The following is a 20,473-nucleotide window of genomic DNA, read 5'->3' on the forward strand; positions in this document are numbered from 1 at the left end:
AATTAAATCAATCCCATCACATTATGTAGAAGCAAATTCCAAGGATACTACCATGGATTTTGGTTTTACTAACTGATCACAGTACAGCAGATCAGCCTTCTAAAGTACAAGCTGAACACTGATTTTAAGACTGAATGGGCCACTGAGATAAGCATTTCTGTACTACCATTGTCCCAAGTAAAATTGATCATCAGACCTGGAAAAGTCTGGATCTCACACCTTCATGGTGTAATCCTTGAATTTTGAACAAGTTTCAGGTTTAATTTGTATACAATAATCCGCAAATCATAGTATTTGAGTGGATAATGATTCAAATGTTTAAAATTAAAGTAGGGGGGTTCTACCTTTTTTTTTTAATGCTCATTACATTGGACAAACAAATAAAATGAAAGTTATCTTTGCCAACAAGACCAACATTTCTTGGCCCTCAGTCCAGTGTAAATTAAAAAAGATTTAACTGAACATTTATAATTTCAATGAATTAACAAATTATCCCTAAAACATCATATGCACTCTAACACTTAAAATATTACAGATATTTTCATTATTGAATTTCAATTCAATACCACATTTCTCTTTTGTGGCTAATTTTGTGCAATGGTTGGAAATGTAGATGATCAGCAGGAGCTCCAGACATAAAGATATTTCATACAAATGCAAGACAAATTTACAAAAAGACATAGTGTTCTGTGAGCCTACCAATAAAGTCATTGAACTTGCATTGCAATGTGAAACTACATTTGCCAAAACTTAATGAAGATATTGAAGGTGCCTACAACCTTACTTCTTTCCAATAAAATCATGTTTTACCTTTGACATATACCTTATCAATACAAAGTAGCTTATGGGGGTGAGGATAAAGAAAAAGATTTATTTAAATACTTCCTCGAACAATTCAGTTGCTATCTGGAGGAACAAGACCACACTTCATGGATCAAAAGGTCGATTAGCTATTTTAACAACGAAAGAAAAATTCTGTTCAGTAATGAAGGAACAGTAATCACTATCGATCCTGAAGAAACCTCACTATGTTGGCAGACATCCCCTTTACAAACATCTCTTTGAATTTTGCAACTTCTACAAGGAGTATCTTGGGTCTGTATACAATATAGACTGCAAGGAAGACTGATAAATCAAACTGAATTCTTGCTTTGCAAAATAAATTGTAAATAATTTTAAATTTATTGTACAAAATGTAAAATAGAACATGGGGATTAAGGAAAACAAAATTTTAGGAAAATTAAAATTTACTCAAATTTGCATTTTATTCTGATGGAATTAAGTTAATTGTTGTAAAATAACTTTTTCTGGACGAGGGATGTTTTTCAGTAGAGTGCACTATTTAAATACCCAAGTTATTTCTGATTGAACAAGATTTTCATAATTTTTAGTGAGAACATGGGACAATTAGCTTGTCCTGCCAAATCAATAATTCTTTGTTCATTCCATTTATAGAGACTGCAGGAACACAACCTGTGTAGAAGCAGGATACCTGTAACTTTTGGATTTGATTATCTAACTGCTGAACAGCCATTGCTGTCACTCACACTGACTCAGTAAAACAGTGAGTAGCCTAGCCTCACTGTCACCATTGTAGCCAAATGAGAGTCAATGACTGAACGATGTATTGGCGGGATGAATTTCCTTGGAATAATACTCTAAGAAGTTATTACTTTGATGAGAAATTTGGCAAAATTTTTTTAAAACTCTAATGTTACTGCAGCCAGCATAAAACTAAACTACCTCAGCCATTTTACTTTATCACAAGTGCATTACAAGAATGAGAATTAACTAGGAACTTGTCGATTTGTGAACTGTAAATCATACATTTCTAGGAAGATTTAAGAAATTGTTAGCTTAATAAAAACAATATCTCTAAATTTCACATGACTTCCTTGAAATTGATTTATTTTCACTAAGTAATCATTAAACACATGACATAAGTAAGTACTTAGTAGGATAACTTAATAATTCCATGGTGAAAAAATGAAGAAGAACTAATTTACAGATCAAGAGGTTGAGTGTAGTCTCACTCCTCCAGGTAGTGACTGAATTGTTAAGTTTTTTTTTCCTTTATTTTTACCCCATCAGCTACTCTTTATTTACAAGACTTATATCAATGGCAAAACATGATCCTATTAGAAAGATTGGGTAGTGTTGTCAAGCAGAGATTCAGGAGTTCAGGTACATAGTTCTTTGAAAGTAGACAGGTTGATTAAAGCATGTACAGTCCATTGAGTAATTTGAGGGAATATTCCTGATGAAGGGCTTTTGCCCAAAACTTCAATTCTCTGCTCCTCGGATGCTGCCTGACCTGCTGTGCTTTTCCAGCAACACACTCTCGACTCTAATCTCCAACATCTCACTTTCGTCTGGGAATTGGGATGTCAAATTGAGGTTGTACAGGACATTGGTGAGGCCACTTTGGAGTAGTGTATGCAATTCTGATTGCCTTGTTTATAGGAAGCATATTAAATTGCAGAGGGCTCAGAAAAGATTCACCCGGATGTTGTCAGGACTAGAGGGTTTGAGTTATAAGGAGAGGCTGGAACTTTTATTAGGGCACAGGAGATTGAGGGGTGACTTTGTAGAGATTTATAAAATCACGAGGGGATAGATCAGGTGAATAGAAACGGTCTTTTTCCCTGGGGTGGGGAGTTCAAATGAAGATATATTTTTAAGGTGATAGGAGAAAGATTTAAATGGGATCTGAAGGCAACTTTTTCCCGAGGGTGGGTATGTGGAATAAATTGCCAGCAGCAGTAGTGGATGCAGGTACAATTGCAACACTTAGATAATATTTGGATAGATATATGAATAAGAAAGGTTTGAAGGGATGTGGGCCAAACACAGGCAAGTGGTCCTAGTTTAGTTTAAGAAACTTGGTCAGCATGGACGAGTTGGACCAAAAAGTTTGTTTCTGTCCTGTATGACTCTATAAAACCGGTTCACAATTCATTTTATTGGTTGATAATGTTTTTAGCTGTTGAGTGTCTGAGTTCTTCACCATTTTTAACCTGTGATCTCCAACTACTTGCAAGACTCTATACTAACCTCAGGTAGCCAATCTGCATCATCACATGTGCAAGCAGTACTTTAAACTGACTCAAAAAAATTAATAGCATAATTAAGGTTTTACAAAAAAACCACTAGCTGGAGAAATGCACTTATTTTTATTAACTGAATAAACACTCTGCTAGTAAAATTAAACAAGATAGTTGGCTTATGCTGCTTTCCAAATTGCAACGTTGTAACTGATGAATTACTTACACTTTTAAAAATTTACTAATAGTTTCACGTTATAATGGTACAGGTCATTCTGCTATAACACACGTTTCATCAACACAAATTCGCTGTAATACGATTGACTAATTGGGGACATTATTTCCTCAGCACAGACTTTTAAACTTGTGTTGGCTGTAACACGATTACATCGCCAACATTAAGCGCTGTTTCTTAAGCGCGATTTTTCTATAACACAGGGTTGCACAAGAACACAACATCATGTTATTGAAGAATGGACTACTGCAAAAAGGTAGTTAAAAAGTAAGTTGTTTTAAAAGGTTAAAGAAATTAACCAACTAATACCGTGTATCATTCTGCTGCTGAAGTACAGCAGTGTGTAATTTTCTCTGTCCCTTCAAGTCTTTAAGATGTCATTACTGTGTCTTTCAGAGTTAATGGAAAGCTAGTTGATTATGGCAGATGGATCATCAGGTATTTAGACTAGTTTTATTTTTTGGATCACCCAGAAACCTATATAATTACCATCAGTGACACATATAATAATTAATCACATATTTCATGTATTACTCAAAGCATAAATAATGTTATTCCACCCTCAAAAAGTTTACTAGACAACATTATGCCAAAAAATGTTATTGGATCATTCTTTCCACAATCATTAGCTCACATCCTGGTTTTTAAGACCTTCACCAGATCACAAAGAACTATTAAACAATGGATATAATTTAAGACAACAGAAAAGATCTAAGATTGGGGTAAATGTAGGGAAATTGTAAACAATTTCAGACAGCAATTCTTACAGTTAAGGAAACACTTTAAGTGTCTGTGTGCAGCTCTTCATAAACAGCCAGTGATCATCCCCAAACAATATTGGTTCCTCACGGTGTACAAATTCTTAATTAACTAGACTACAAAATACAAAATCAGGTTTTGTTCAATCCAAAATATTAACTGTTCCTCTCTCCACAGCCAGACCTATTGAATATTTTAGCCTCTGCAGTTTTTGTTTTAGCAAGCCAGATTTTCTATCTGCAACCTAAACTATATGTAAATCCACCATTCTTCGGATTTCTTACCTTAGAAAGACATGTGCCTGCATTCTACTTATTGGCGTAATATTCCTGCCTTGATAAAGCAGCAGCAATGCAGAAGATATGTTCATGTAATTCTATCCAAAACTATGCACCTAATCCTGTAATGAGAAATTCTCTGCTATTTCATGATGGAAAATAAGACGTCAGGTTGTACCCAGTGATTTTCAAAATAAAAAGAATTCTCAAAACACTTTAGTGTTCACAATCTAACTTGTGTATTTAAATTACTGAAGTACATACCTGAACTGTCAGTTAAACTTTAAGCGAAAAGCACGGAAGCAGAAAGAATGAGGAGATCCTCATTACAGAAACCTACTTTAACTAAACACATCAGAACAGTTGTAAAATTATTTTAAAATGCAATAAGCCCAATAACTGTACTTTCATTCATTGGCCATTACTGTCATTAAGCAATTAAGTTAAAGTTTTTCTTAGAATAATTTTAGAAAGGTTACTGGAAATACACAGATATTATATAAAGAAATATGCTTAAAATTATATTCAATTCATATACAATTTTTACAAAAGCAAAATTAAACTAATGGGAAAAGTATTTTCTATATTTCCAATTTATAATTCAAGATACCTATTTTTTTTAAAGAGAAATTCAAAACAAAGCTATACAATTTAATAATATTGTAAACAGGCCCTTCAACAGGCCTAATGGTAGAAGAGGCCATTTCAAAGCAAACACTTATTTGCCCTGAAGGTTTCTTAAGGCTGCCTCCATGAAAAGAAATACATTCAGTTTTTGAAGCAAACCTGAAAATGTTTCAGTGTTGTAAAAACTTAACGATGGCACACTTTCATAAGTGTACACCAGTTGTCTTCAGCCACATAATCAAAGAAACATATACTGATTGTCAATGGCCCGTGATTGACCTCTGGCAGCCGATTCCATTTCATAGTCTGAGTCTCGTTGCTGCCGTATTGGCACAAGCACAGAGCCACTTCGCCGCAGAGCTGGAAGAGATTCCTCAGGCGGGGGCACCATGTGGAACACCTGTTCTGGAGCTGGTCGGGAAAGAGGCTCCGATGCATTGCAGCTGGAAGGAGCCAAGTGAGCAAGACTGGGTTCAGAATTCCAGCGGTGAACAGAAAACGGCAACACTGATGCGTTGATTGGACAATGAGATCCTTTGGAAACAAAACAAAATGCGAATCTTAAAACCACTTCTGGTCAAATCTTAAATTTAACTAATTTAACTTTCTGCTCTAAATCATTTTATGGCTACCATGTAAACACAGCAAGTTAATCACATTGAATACATGTCAGTAATGAGACAGGCAAATTTCAGTCCTGATATTTAACTACACATCTGCTTCTTTCTATTTATTAGTCTCACCACTGCTTAAAAGAGTTTGTTAAAATTTTAACTTCTGAGAAAGTAGTGATTAGTAGTTTCTAATAACATTCTTCAGACATTTTATAAAATGTCATGATCCCAAACCTGTAAACAAGACAAGCCTCTAACCAACATTTCGTTTGCACAGATGATGAACACAAAATAACTTTCTAAGTTTCTCACATTTGATTTCAAATGTCAGAAACAAATTCCAAATGCAGATTTCGAAAAGTGAATTTTCGATTTCAATCGCAGAAAATATACAGGAGACTTTCTTTCTTTGCCTTTTATTATCTTATTTTTAATTCAAGAAATATTTTCTTTAACAAACCAGTTGTTTGAAAATTAGCATATGCAAATGAATGAACTTCATTGGATAGTCATAGACTGTAGCAGAACTGTAAATGAGTAACAATCTCCATGTCTTATATATTGTATGGGTGCAGAAACTGGTATAGAAGGAATTTTACGGTGTTCTTTTCAAATAGACTTGCAATGCAAACCTTGTTCAGCAAGTTTCTGATGAGCTCATTTCCTCCTGCGGGAAACCAACATTATGATAGTGACAATCTGGCAGGAAATGAGGACAAGAAAACTAATAAAATTTACACCAAAGCGGTAATTTCCTGGAATCTTACATGTCCTTTGCCCGCAAGTCTGACTTTAACCGAATCTTCAGTTTGAAGAATTTGTCGGCAAAAGTGGAGGCAACAAATTGACAAAGGGGAGAGATTAGTGAAGCTCAAAACGTGGTACCCCTATGAAATACTCCAGGAACAAATCAGGATGATACTAAACCCACAATTATTTTATCAATTATAACACTTTGTTTCAGAAAGATTAGAACAAAATAGCTTTCATTCTTCCTTTCAGACTCTCCTTGAAATGAATTTATGGGTCATAATGTTTTAAACTTGGAGTGCTGCCCTTGTGTTAATGAAGTACTAATCAGTTTGTTGTTCACATAAACTGTTTCCTCTCTGACCCATTGTTAACTTTTCTCCCTCTTTGATCTGGGTCCAAAAGAAATCACAGAATCAAGGAATATCCTCCACGAATCCCTAGAAACGTGTTGAAGGATTGGCAAACCGATCATGTAACACCCTTGTTCAAAAAGCAAGATGAAAACCAAACTATAACCGTTGAAAAAGGGGATGTGTCTTTGTAATTTTGATAAGTTGCAGGGGCTGAGGTTCCCAAATGCTACCTGGGCCCCCAGGCCTGTCTTATCTGCAGTCACATACCCCTGTCCCTGATCAGAAATGAAATTGGAATTTGAATGACTATTGTCGTTGGGAAAATGTTTGAGTCTACTGGAAAGGATTCAACAGCAGAACATTGAGAGATGTATCATGTAATCAAGCAGATTCAACCTGGCTTCACAAAAAGAAATCATGCTGACAATTTTAGAGTAACGAGCAGGATTGATAATTTGAAAGCTGTAAATGTAACATATTTGGATTTCCAAAAGGAGCTTGAAAAGGTAACACATGAGGGCTACTTAATGGGTCCCATGATATGGAGGGTAGTATATTAATGCAAGCGGGCATCAGAGCCGCCCTGCTTTTGCCACGGGACTATGCCTACATCAGAAAACTATAAGAATTCATTTTGTGTTTTAAACAGCAGTCGCAGTTTTAAACTCACAGAACTCAGCAGCTGCCGGTTCGCCCACGTGACCGGGAGATAGGAGACAGAGGACAGATCAAATCCACACTATACCAACACTACCCATGACTCATAGACCAAAACTCCAGAATTAATTAATATGGAAACCCATCTCCTAATCACATCAAGAGACTGATATCAGACCAATACACACCAACACCCCAAGGGAACAAAGGGGGGGTGCTAGCCCCTGCCCTCACAGAGAGAGACAAGCAGATAATACTCGGACCCGTTTTACATAAACCAATTAGCACCCTATTGTGCGTGCCCTGCAACTCTCCTGGGATGGCAGGAAACATTCTATTTGCACCTACTCCAGTGATGATGGGGAACTATCATCCCATTCATCCTCAAATTCCACACATCCTGACAACTAAAAGTATATAATATGTAGCTCCGTGCGGGAACAGCAGAGCAGCCGAGATTCGGACCTCGGTTGGTCTCCGCCGGAGTTACTGTAGCAATAAACGTTACCGATTGTTGAACCGCACTCTGGGCTCGGACTGATATCATTTCATCCGCGCTAACATTAACTTTGATAGGAAATTGGCAAACTAATAGAAAGAGAGGTTGGATAAGGGGATGTGTCTTTGTAATTTTGCAAAGTTGCAGGGGCTGAAGTTCCCAAATGCTACCTGGGCCCCCAGGCCTGTCTTATCTGCAGTCACATACCCCTATCCCTGATCAGAAATGAAACTGGAATTTGAATGACTAAGTGTGAATGTGATTGCCACCTGAAGCAAAGTGCCCAGGTAGCTTTCCATCTGTCTGATGTGGCACAATGCCTGCAGCTCCTCAAGCCACAAACATTTACTGCAGATGTGTTTGCCTTGGATTACCAACAGCGCCCACATACTGCAGCAGCAACATATCACCCATCCTCCTATCACCATTTTAGTTTCTTTATTAATTACTCTAGAATTTTTAAATTGTAATTATTGCTTTTAAAATAATCACCAGTATGAATCTTATACTGACACAGTGATGGCCTTAGTAGTACTTTCAAAGTTTGTGAGAAGACAGGGGACGAAACGTTTGCAACAAAAACTTCCAGCTCGGCGAACAGAACCACAGCAGTTAGTAGTACTTTGTTGGTTATAAAGTATGTTGAGATGTTGGGTGATCGTGACAGGCACTACATAAATGTAAATCTTTCCTTCCTTCCATGCCCGCATCTCCATGCCCACAGACAGAGAAAGAATTCAGTACACGCCTCTGCCACTGCATAAGTGAAAGGCATAAAGTATCAGAGAACACAGAGTGGAAAGACCAACTAAAGACCAGATGAATGGCCAGCCTAGTTGTCTCCTTGTCTTAGCTAAACCCCTCATGACTGGTTATATCCAGACTGATAGTGAAGCAGGCACATTCTGAGCATTAGGGCCAGATCATTCAGATGTTCAAAGTTTGTGCGAAGATTTGTAGCTCGGGTGCTCGTTGTTGTGGTTCTGTTTGCCGAGCTGGGAATTTGTGTTGCAGACGTTTTGTCCCCTGTCTAGGTGACATCCTCAGTGCTTGGGAGCCTCCTGTGAAGCGCTTCTGTGATTACCATAGTGCTTACCATACATCAAGAACATTTCTGAACTGACAGTCAGACTACTACGACCACTAAGACTCATAATAGCACACAAACCAACAGCCACTCTCAGACAACAACTCACCAGGACAAAGGACCCGATACCCAGCATGAACAAAACCAATGTAGTGTACAAAATCCCATGCAAGGACTGCACAAAACACTACATAGGTGACCGCTGCAACGGACAGCTGGAACTGACAATCGGAAGCGGCAGATTCAAACCACTACAAATGCTGAAGAAAAGATCAGAGAACCACTTCACAGAAGGCTCCCAAGCACTGAGGATGTCACCTAGACAGGGGACGAAATGTCTGAAACACAAATTCCCAGCTCGGCGAACAGAACCACAACATTCAGATGTTTGGAAGAACTTCTAAGCTCAAAGGGTGGGAGATGTTTGGAACTCTCTCTCACAAAATATAGTGAATATAGGATCAGTTGTTAAGTTTAAATCTGAGGCAGGTGCATTTTTGTTAAGCATATGATGTTAGGAGGTATGGACCAAAGGCAGCTATACAGAGTTAGGCTGCAAATCAGCCAAGACGCCACTGACCAGTGAATCAGACACCGGGTCTAAATGATCTACTCTTGTTCTTATGTTGATACCATCTTCTCATGACGTCTTATAACTAGCCACCAGGAAAGACCCCAGAATGTACTCCCTAACGGTCTTGCTGTGCCTCTCCTCTCTACAGTTTAATTATAACAAACAGCAGGCTGTCTAAAGAATCATAGCCCAACTTAGCCCAGAACTAAAAACCAGCAGCAAATGAGGCATATTGGTCAGACTCATCTTCTATACAGGTCTAACACAACCAGAATGCTCAGGTTCTTTACTGGCTTTGCTCTCTGGTACCAGTTGGAAGATTTTATTTATTATACAAAGATATGTCTGTGCCAATTGAAAGACAGAACTAAACAAAGTCAAGGCACAAAAATAATGACAAATCTGAAGAGATTCCAAGATGTAAATATTCAACATACATACATCAACAGAATGCCTGTGCTGCAAATAAAGTTCTCAAAGAAATGGTGGGTAGTGTTTGACGCATTCCATTTTCATATGCAGTCAAACAGGTTATAAAGACTGAAATCTCTGTGCATCTAGTGGAGGACATATGTCTGTCCATGTCTGTCCGTACAGGCTGCACTGTTAACTATTTGTCTCTAAACCTCCATTGCTTATTTCCTCTGTCCGAACAATGTGATGCAGCTCAAACCCCAAAGGAATGCACATTCCTCCATTTTTCACACCTACTTGGCCATGTGCCTGTCCAAGCAGTATTGATTAGGGACAAAACCATCCTTTCCCCAGATAGCTGCAGCCCACTAGCGTCCAATGATTTACCGGATGCAGGTGACTACTTTATACCAGCTTTAAATGCGCCAGAATCTGAGCTGGTAGCCACAAGTATCAGGTGAGCGAGCCCCTTGGCTGAATATTGGGACTGCTGTCAATGGCAGGTGGTAGATTTAGGGTTTCTCAAAGTAGAAGATTAGAAGGGAAAGGTTGGAGTGAGTTCGAAAATAAGAGATCCATGATCCCAGAATCAACAGTTCACTCCACATGACAGATAGGTGAATCAGAGTTGGGAAAAGGCGGGGCCATCCTGCATTCCTTAATTCCAAATGCCACGGACTCTGTCACACTTCAGCCCCTGATACAGACAGGCATCCTCTTTGGAGATAAAGAGTCCTGTACTGCCCTACTACTTACAATTAAACACCACCTCGTTTTGCAAGAGATGGAAGAAATAAGTGTGGATGACCTACCATGGCTGAATAGTTGTCAGAAGTGGAAACAACAAGAACTAGACGTGAGAATGAGGTGGAGTATCTAGATGTTCGATTTGAGTCCGGAGTGTCTGGGATTGTGGTTCAGTGAATGATTGGGTAAAGAATGGCAAATAGAAGAACTTGTTTACACTTACTGATCTTGACCAACAATGTGAGGTCTCGTAGCACTGCTGCCAGCTCTTTGGGTCCCTTCCTTTGGCACTGACAACCCTGCTCAACTGACAACTTGCTGAATCCTTTCTGATGTGGTCCTTCAGACTTGCTGGATTCTAGAAAAACCATATAGGATGTCTTCTCCTGTATACCTTCACCACTAAGGCTTCTAGGATTAAATCCATGACTTCTCAGCATTCAGTGCCCTTGTTTTGTTATTGTTCTTCATTATTACAGCAGTCACCTGTAATTCAGTGCAGCTTACCTTTAGAAATGGCAGGCTGCCTTTCAGAACAGAAGGCTGATTACACCATAGGTTCTCTGCAAACACTGCTCAATTCTTTGCTGAGCAGCAGCATCTTAGCAGATGCTGGACTCTATGCTACAATCATGCAAATGAGGTGACAACATCAAATTTACCACCAGAACCAAAGCTGGCAAGTAAAGAATAATGACCCTTGTACCCAAAAAGATAGTGCAACCAATTTTCAATTCTTAATATTTTGCACTAGAAGAACTGAGTTCTCAGTAGCTTTGAAGTTTACTGTATGTTAAAACTTCAAATCCTTCAGAATTATTAGCAAGTGATTCTAGATGAATTCCTTAAAAATGCAGGCAAGTATAAATGTCCAGAACATAAATTAGGGACGATTCACTTCTCACAGAGAAATCTGCTTTTATTCAGTGCAGTTAAATACAAATTACACAGCCAGTTGTTCCACTTCCAGTTAAGTAGACAAAGGAAGTGATACTCTTCATCAGAAAGAGTAAAGCTGTATGTTACGTGAATGGAGGTCACAGCAAAACTGGACTGTGGTGAGCTGTTATGGTAAAACACTCTTGTCACGAGGCTACTGAATTTGGGGAAGGAAATGAGAACTGAGAATGTTTCACCTGTGCCTGGTTCTGCACACACTTCCCTTACATCAATAGATGTAAAGTTAAGAGATAATTGCACTACATTGTTGTTAAGTCACAAAATATATAACATCAAACAGCATAGAGCAGCGCAGCTGAATATCAAATAGCATAGGAATTGACAATTCAGTGAATGCATGGTATACTGGAGTCAGGTTATGTAATAAGTACAACCAATACAAATGTTTATAATTAAGGCTGTACATTGTTAAAATTCATTCACTTCACATCCTAACCCAACTCAACTGCACGCTTTTGAACAGAAACCATTTGGTAAACTGGGAGACCTATTCATTATGATCTGAATAAAAGGAGGACTTACTACAATGACACAAAGCAACATATGTTTTGTAGTCCTGGGTTACAAATTCTCACATGAAATTGAACGAACACCATGTTCACTTCAGTATTTCATTCTAGATTACCCTGTGACACGTAGGGGTAGCATGATACTGAAAGGTGCTAATCAGCAAGGAAAACTTCACATCTCTGCATCAAATAAACAGCTTTGGGGAAAAATGCTAATGAGATTATCAAGAAATTTGAGTATAATTTGGCCTTGGCATAATCAGCACAATTTCCAGGTTGGATTCCTGCAGGGAATTCTAGGTCAGGTGTGGGAGGACCATGTCTAGAGGACTCAATAACCTTTTCTCTCTCCCTGCCTTATTATACAATATGAAACTGGAAAGATGATTGTTCCAAATTATACCACCAGGGGGTGGTATAACACACCAGATCACAAAAGGATCATTAAAATTGGATTCAATGTGGAGAAGTCACATCCTACTAGAAGGGGAAAAAACAAAACTATCCATACAGTCATAGAGATGTACAGCACAGAAACAGACCCTTCGGTCCAACCCGTCCACGCCGACCAGATATCCCAACCCAATCTAGTCCCACCTGCCAGCATCCGGCCCATATCCCTCAAAACCCTTCCTATTCATATACCCATCTAAATGCCTCTTAAATGTTGCAATTGTACCAGCCTCTACCACATCCTCTGGCAGCTCATTCCATACACGTGTGTGAAAAAATTGCCCCTTAGGTCTCTTTTATACCTTTCCCCTCTCACCCTAAACACTTTAGTAGATGGAGGTGGTAGAACGGTAATATTGACAGACCTGCTACACAACACAACACCTGATCCCTTCTTAATGTGCATTAAACATAGCTCAGAATATCAAAATTGAGATAATAAAAAAACTGATAATCCAAGCCTGCTGTAGTAATAGTCAGTTTAATCAGGAAACTACACTGAAAAGTTACATGCAGTGGACAAACAAAATGACAACCACATAAAGCCAAGCAACAACTCCCAAGTTTTCCAAATTAAAATGTTGTGTAATAAGTCACAGATGTACTTTATATTTGAGAACCTGCCAAATCACCACCAAGACAAAACTATTGAGAGCAGCAAATAACCATCAGTAAGAAAAATCTCCGAAGTAAAGCAAAAAAACAAGATTTTATCACAAACAACTAAACATTCACAGCTGAAAAACCTACCATTAAAGTAAATCAAAAAATGACCAGTGTACATTTGAAATATTTGTACAGAATAATAAAGCATATTTAACTTCATTGGTGTAAAGGAATAATGTGTAAGCCTAGAAGTGACTTTAATAATGACCCAGAAATCAATAGAGAGATCAGAGTATATGAGATTGGTCTAACCAGGACCAAAAAAAGTATGAATTTCTACAAATATGTGAGAACAGAGGAAAGAAAGTTAGAAGGGGTCCTTTAGAGGCTGATGCAGGGGAAATTAGAATGGGGAAAATTGGAAATAGCCCAGATAGTAAACAAGTATTTTTTTGTCTGTCTTCACAGTAGAAGGTATGTAAATCATCCCAGAAATAGTGGGGTCTCATGAGAGTGAAATGTAAAAGAAGTTATAAAAGAAGTAGCCGCAGGAAATACAGGGGGTTTCAGAGGTGAGGATGGAGAATAGAGAGGGGGCAGAGAGAATGGGGGGTACAAAGAGAATGGCGGAAAAGAAAGCATGGGGAGACAGAATGGTGGGCAGGGGTGGGTGACAGAGAATGGGGAGTAAAGAGTGAACAGTAGGGGGAGAGAAAAATAACAGGAGATGGGGGGGGGGGGGGAAAAACAGGAGATGACTCCCTCAGAGGGAGGCTCCCCTCCACCACCCTGCCTTAATCTCTTCCCTCCCCTGGCTTGATTCCTTGTGGTCGGACCCATTAACATGCATACGTGTATTCGCAGTAAATGGCGCACATTCTCCACAGTATTAGCAACACAACATTCATTACATGATGTGGTTATATGGCAACAATACCTTCTGTATTTGAGTTAACAGAATATTTGAACTCACACATCAGCAAAATTAGAAGAAATCACCGCCACCCCATCGAACTTAAATTCATAACACACAAGGAAACCTTTCATTTTCTAGGTACCACATATCTAAGTTACCACAAGATAACAGAAGGTGGCAAAAAACTTTTTAAAATCATTTCACATACCTCTGTACACTAAAAGCCATCACCATAAATATTTTTTCTGTAGGCTGGGAGGTTGAAGCTAAATGATTGCATGTTTGTCTCTAACAGTCACTGCATTCAAAATAATTCAGCATATTTTGAGATGTGATGATACAAAACTGCAAATCCTTATGAAATAAAACTGTTCATGTATTAAATTGTCCAACTGACAGAGTATTTATTTTAACAGCATCCACATTTTTCTTTATATAGTAGCTTCCTGACCTTCAATAATTCTAAGATACAGATTCGACATTCACTTGCAAGGAGTAACTTTCAGCTGCAGCCATGACCCCTCACTTCAGAGCCCTGCTCATCCCACTTTGCAGATGTCTCTCTCCTCCTTTGCAGCGTCCTACGTTCACCTTTGTAGCCACTCTCCTCCTCCTCCTTTGGAGCTTCTCAGGTTCCATTACAAGCTGTCGCTCACTCCTTTGCAGTCCAATGTTCATTCCCACACCAGTCCATCAGCCTCACTTTCTCTTCAGTCTCAGTGGCCTTGTTCTCTGCCCCACCTCACCTTCTCACTGCTGCTCCAACCGCAGACTGCCCCCTCCCAGATTTGCTTCTGATAATCTCACATTGAGCCTAACAGCAGAAAATACAAAAGAGAACTGGCCTGTGATTGATGGAGAGCTCTTGGGGACAAATTCTCAACCCTCACCTTCCTGCCATCATGGATTTTGAGCTCTACTTTGAAAGCCATATATGATTAGACAAAGGCAACTGTTTTATGAAAGGGAAAACGTGACGAAAAATCTATTATTCTGTGGATATAACCGGAACAATAAAGGACATCTGGACTTTTCCAAATTGCACTTGGTTTCAAAAAGAATAGGAAAGGAGACTTAAAGGCTTCAAAATAGTATTGGTTCAACTTTTATAAATAGAATTCAATATTCAAATGATTCCCTGGTGTGAACTTTTACGAAGGAATAGGTTATAATATGCAACACGGTAGCAACTGACTTCAGTACTCCAGGATTATGGAGAGGAAACTCAATCAAGCTTCCCTCTTCTGATTAGAAGTACAAAGTGTCGGTCACTGCTGAGGATAGTACTGAGGTCATCTATTGCTCCCATTCCAACAGGGTCAAACATCGCAAGGAGGAGAAGGGGAGACAACTGGCAGAGAATAATGGCAGAGAAAAGGTGCAACTTCTTGGAGGAGTTCAAAAGTTGCGTCAAATGGTTTTGGATTACAAAACAGATTAAAATGTTTCTATTTCTTTAAAGTACAAAAATGGGAATAAACAGTTCTGAGGATAGAGTGTTTGAAATTTTTAATGGAAGGCTACGTGCGAGATACAAACTAGTAGTTGAGGAAATAACATTCAGACATTACCAGCTAAGATATATAGTCCAGGTCAATGATTTACAGCAATTAAAACCACATTGTGCTACAATATGCAACGATTTTTGGCAAGAATCCAATCGCGTGATAAACCTTCCTGTAGTTGAAGTTGGGATAGTTACAACCCCCACACGCTCAGTGCACCGAGCCAAATATAGGGAAAGGTAATCAGCCTTCAGTGGATACAGCCTTTACTGTTTATCCAGAAAACTGCACTTGACAGATGGTGTAGATATCTGCACCAGTAAGTGTTCATTCCAGGAACAAATCTGCACAGGAAGTGCTGCTATTATACCACGCAATCAATGTACATTAGACAATGCACAGGAACACACTTAAAATCTGGCTGTGTGATCCTCTGTTATAACTTCTGATCAATTTTTAAGTATCTCAACATTTTTAGAATATATTTGATGTCTCTCCAGCAACAAGATTTTCTGCTTAATTCTGCAATTGCTTCTTCATGTCACACTTTTAAAAAGGGAATATTAGTCTGCACCATTTCAAAATCAAGTCTTTACAAAGTAGTATGCATGCAATAACTATCACCGCAGGAAAAAGTACCATGATAACTAATGGGGCTAAAAGCTGATAAGTTTCATAGAGACAAAAAAAAACTGCAGATGTTGAAATCCAAAGTAGACAGGCAGGAGGCTGGAAGAACACAGCAAGTCAGACAGCATCAGGAGGTGGAGAGGTCAACGTTTTGGGTGTAATCCTTCTTCAGGACTGGGGGTGGGTGGAAGGGGAGCTGCAGATAAAGATGGGGGTGGTGGTGAGATAGGGATAGGTGCAAGTTTGTTTCATTGTGTGGTCAAAGGGCTAAAGAGGTCACACCGCTGTGGCAGTGAGAAAGAGACTCACTGAGTGCAAGTCTGAGACAGGCAGAGAACTCCTTCAAAGTAAGCATCCTTTCAAGTTTCATAGAGCTGACGGGTTACCTCAGAGGACAATAAAGGAAGTTGCTATAAAGATAGTGGATGCACCTGGTAGCAATCTTCCATGCATGTTCGATTCTGGAAAGTACCACATGATTAAAAGATTGCCAATGTAGCACCTTTATTCAAAAAGGGAAGGAGACAAAATAACAGGTAACTATAGACCAGTGAGCTTAACATTACTGACTGGGAAAACATCAAAGTCTACTTTAAAGAACATAATAATGTTTAAAAATACACAATCTAAATAATGCACAATATAACCAAACAGAGTCAGCGTGGATTCATGAAGGGGAAAGCATTCCTGACAATTTTATTAAAATTTGTTGTAAAAATAACAAGCAAGATAGATAAAGAGGAACCACTATTTAGATTTCCAATATTTAGAACCAAATTTTAGATTTTCAGTGTGCATTTGATAAGGTACCATAGATTAGGCTCTGATCTTATTAAGTAGCCTCGGTGTTGGGTTAGTATATTAGTATGGAGAGAAGATTGCTAACTAACAGAAGACAGATTTGGGATAACATGTGCCACAGGAATCAGTGACGGGGCACAATCATTCACAATAACTTGGATGAAGGAAGTGAATGTACTTTACCAAATCTTGTAGATGACAGAAATAGATGGAAAGGCAAGTGGTGAAGATGACAGAGTCTACAGACGGATATCAAAAAGTTAAGTTAATAAATTCTAATATGGGAAAATGTGAGGTTATGTACTATGGCAGGAAGAATAGAGGAGCTGAATATTATTTAAATGAAGAAAGACTGTAGAAAGCTGCAGCCTAGAGGAATTTGGGGGTTTACAAGTTCAGCAGTTAATAGGGAAAGCTAATGCCTTTATTTTAAAGGGAACAGAGTATAAATATAACTAGTCTCACTAAAACTGTACAAGGCACTAGTTGGACCATACCTAGAATATCATGAACAGTTTTGGTTTCCTTACCTAAGGACAGATACACTGAGATTGGAGGTGGGCCAGAGAAGGTTCACAAGATTGAGCCCAGGTATGGAGGAATTTTCTTTGGAAGAGAGGTTGAGTACGTATGTTAGGCCTGTACTCCTTAGAGTTTAGAAGAATGAGAGAGGACATTATTGAAACATACAAGGGTTTCTTAGGGGGCTTAACGGGGTTGATGTTGAAAGTTTGTTTTCCCTTGTAGGAATCTAGAATCAGAGGGCGTAATCTCAGAATAAAGGATTACCCACTTATGGCAGCGAGGAGAAGGAATTTCTTCACTCAGATGGTAGTGAATCTGTAGAATTTATTTTAGATTCCCTACAGTGTGGAAACAGGCCCTTCGGCACAACCAGTCCACACCAACCCTCCGAAGAGTAACCCACTCACACCCATCTCCCTCTGACTAATGCACCAAACACTTTGGGCAATTTAGCATGGCCAATTCACCTGACCTGCACATCTTTGGATTGTGGGAGGAAACCAGAGCACCCGGAGGAAACCCACGCAGAGAATGTGCAAACTCCACACAGTCACCCAAGGCTGGAATCGAACCTGGGACCCTGGTGCTGTGAGGCTGCAGTGCTAACCACTGAGCCACCGTTCGTTACTGCAGAGGGCTGTTGAAGATTAGTTATCATGTACATTCGAGGGTGAGACAGACAGGTTTTTAAACAATAAGGAAGTCAAGGGTTAGTTGGGGGGAGGCAGGAAAGTGGAGTTGAGTATGATCAGATTAGCCATGATCTCCCCAAATAGCAATACTGACTTGGTAGGCTGAATGACATTCTTCGGCTCCTACCTCTCCTGGTGTTATGAACTCTAACAGTTCCTGTTATCTGTCCTAGTCAGTTTTTTTGCATACTGGAGCAATTTGCACCACTGAGAACTGGCTTTCCTGGTTATAGCCAACTGAACTAACATCATCGGGCATTACCATTAATCCAGATAAATTTGACATTTCAACCCTGCACTCTCCTCACATAGATGATCTCAAATATCCCTTTCTCCAGAACCACTCACTGTGTCAAACAAAGATAACAAATTTTAAAAAATCAAACAGAAGCCCAACAGCATTTGATGTCACCTCTTGGTGCAGGAAATTAAGTGAACATTTGTATTCTCCAATCTCATCACCAGCAAGCATTTCCTAATTCAATTCTGACTTCCTAATTCACATCCCCCCAGGGTCAAAGGCTGAACCCTGGGGATACCTAGGGATATGAATCAAATGCAAAGAAATGGAGTTCAAATGCATCGGGCATAATCTAATAGAGTGGCAACAAAAGGAAACGGAGTGGAATGACTTGTTCTTACATTTTGAGGATCTGGCCTGTAATACTTCCATTAATCAAATACCCCTTTCCTTCATCATCTAGATGCAAGTTCAAGCTTGAAAGCATATTCACAATATTAGCATGAATGCAAAGGTCTGGCTTTCAATTTTCAGCTGCAACTGGAATGTACGTGTTAAGAAGTAAAATTACTAAAACACCAAGAGTCTAAATAGCATAACTATTACATCTCTATGACTCTATAACTACAGTTCACACGTAGAGAGGAATATTAAACCTTAATGTGAATCTACTTATTTTTCTCTTTGCAGATGTTGAGGGATTTATTTGCAGTTCCATTTTTTAAAATCTGTATGTACTCCGGCATGTGCATTTTATTAAGATGATGACTGACAACAAATTCACTCATGTTTCAAACCTCATATCTTTATCTGCTTGCAGCTTTGCTAATATAGAGCATTGTACAGCATGTGACCAGTTCTTGGGGACTCAGGTATGAGATGCTTTGGCCCTCTTTGGGAAAGCATGTTCCTGCTGAACCTGTAAGAGTCGCTGGTAGACAAAATCATGATGGTGAACCTGGGGGACACTCAGTGTGTATGCAAAGATGCAGAACTGATGATGATCCAGAGTACAGGGCACATAGTGTTCCCAGATGCAGACAATCCAGGGCACATGACAACTGGCACATATAGTTAGTCCCTTGACTGTAATAGAACAGCAAGTGAACTCATCTATCTGCACAGGTACAGCCATTTAAACACATTCAAGTCTGAATTGTTTGGGAGACAGAGTTCACTTCTTGGTATTGTCTTGTTCACAGAATACAATGCACCTGAATGAGCACTTAGATGGATTTCATGAGCTCAATTTTTTCACATTAGTCAAAGCTTGCTCTTAAAACTTCACAATTTTCCAAAAAAATATGCTTACCTGGCTGATTTTAATTTCTTTAGTGCAACTTAGCATTTTCTATCTGCTACATTGTCATTCTGATTATAAAACCTCTCGAAGCTTCCTCTTTATCTTTAACCATGTGGCAATTTTGGCTCTGAGCTCAGCTCTGCATTTTTAAAAATCTTTTGCATTGCTCATCTAAGTCCAGCCCACATATTTTTATCAGGATAGATTTTCTTTCACTTTTTGGTGTCTGTATTCACTTGCTTTAATCTATGTTTTAATCCAGCCATGAGTAAAACAAGCAGGACTCCCATACCAGTAGTCAATTTTGATCTTCAGTTTCTGAAATAGTTAGATTTGTCTTTATCGAAGTTGTTCTTGAAAATTCCGACTTGGTTAGTAAAATATGCAAAGTTAGAAGAGTCACTTAAATTTCGTAAAGTTTATAGCCTATGAAAGGTCAAAAATTTGAATACAAGCAGCTTTCAGTGGAACGTTTACTCTCCCCATGAGGCCTTTCCCACTATGTTATTCCCTTTAGCTCGGAGAAGAGATGGTCGAGTCTGGGGATTTCTCCAGGATCCATGACAGCAACATTCACTGCCTCCCTAACAGGAACAAAGCTCGCTTGCACAGGGTGAGCTGGTTAGCCAGATTTAACTCAGGAACAGATGGAAAACTTTATCATAAAACAGTGCATTGGAAAAGCCTGGCC

General features: G+C 38.9%; 1 protein-coding gene across 1 annotated transcript in view; it reads right to left on the reverse strand.

Moving 5' to 3' along the window:
* Positions 1 to 3,109: 3,109 nt before the first annotated feature.
* Positions 3,110 to 20,473, reverse strand: part of LOC122562652 (SH2B adapter protein 3-like) — a 69,841-nt gene continuing 52,477 nt past the window's right edge. Inside the window, exon 6 of the mRNA XM_043715676.1 lies at positions 3,110 to 5,477. Coding sequence (XP_043571611.1) covers positions 5,182 to 5,477 — 296 coding nt within the window. The 3' untranslated portion in view covers positions 3,110 to 5,181. The remainder of the gene's footprint in view (positions 5,478 to 20,473) is intronic.

The sequence above is a fragment of the Chiloscyllium plagiosum genome, chromosome 25 (assembly GCF_004010195.1).
Source record: "Chiloscyllium plagiosum isolate BGI_BamShark_2017 chromosome 25, ASM401019v2, whole genome shotgun sequence".
Classification (NCBI taxonomy): domain Eukaryota; kingdom Metazoa; phylum Chordata; class Chondrichthyes; order Orectolobiformes; family Hemiscylliidae; genus Chiloscyllium; species Chiloscyllium plagiosum.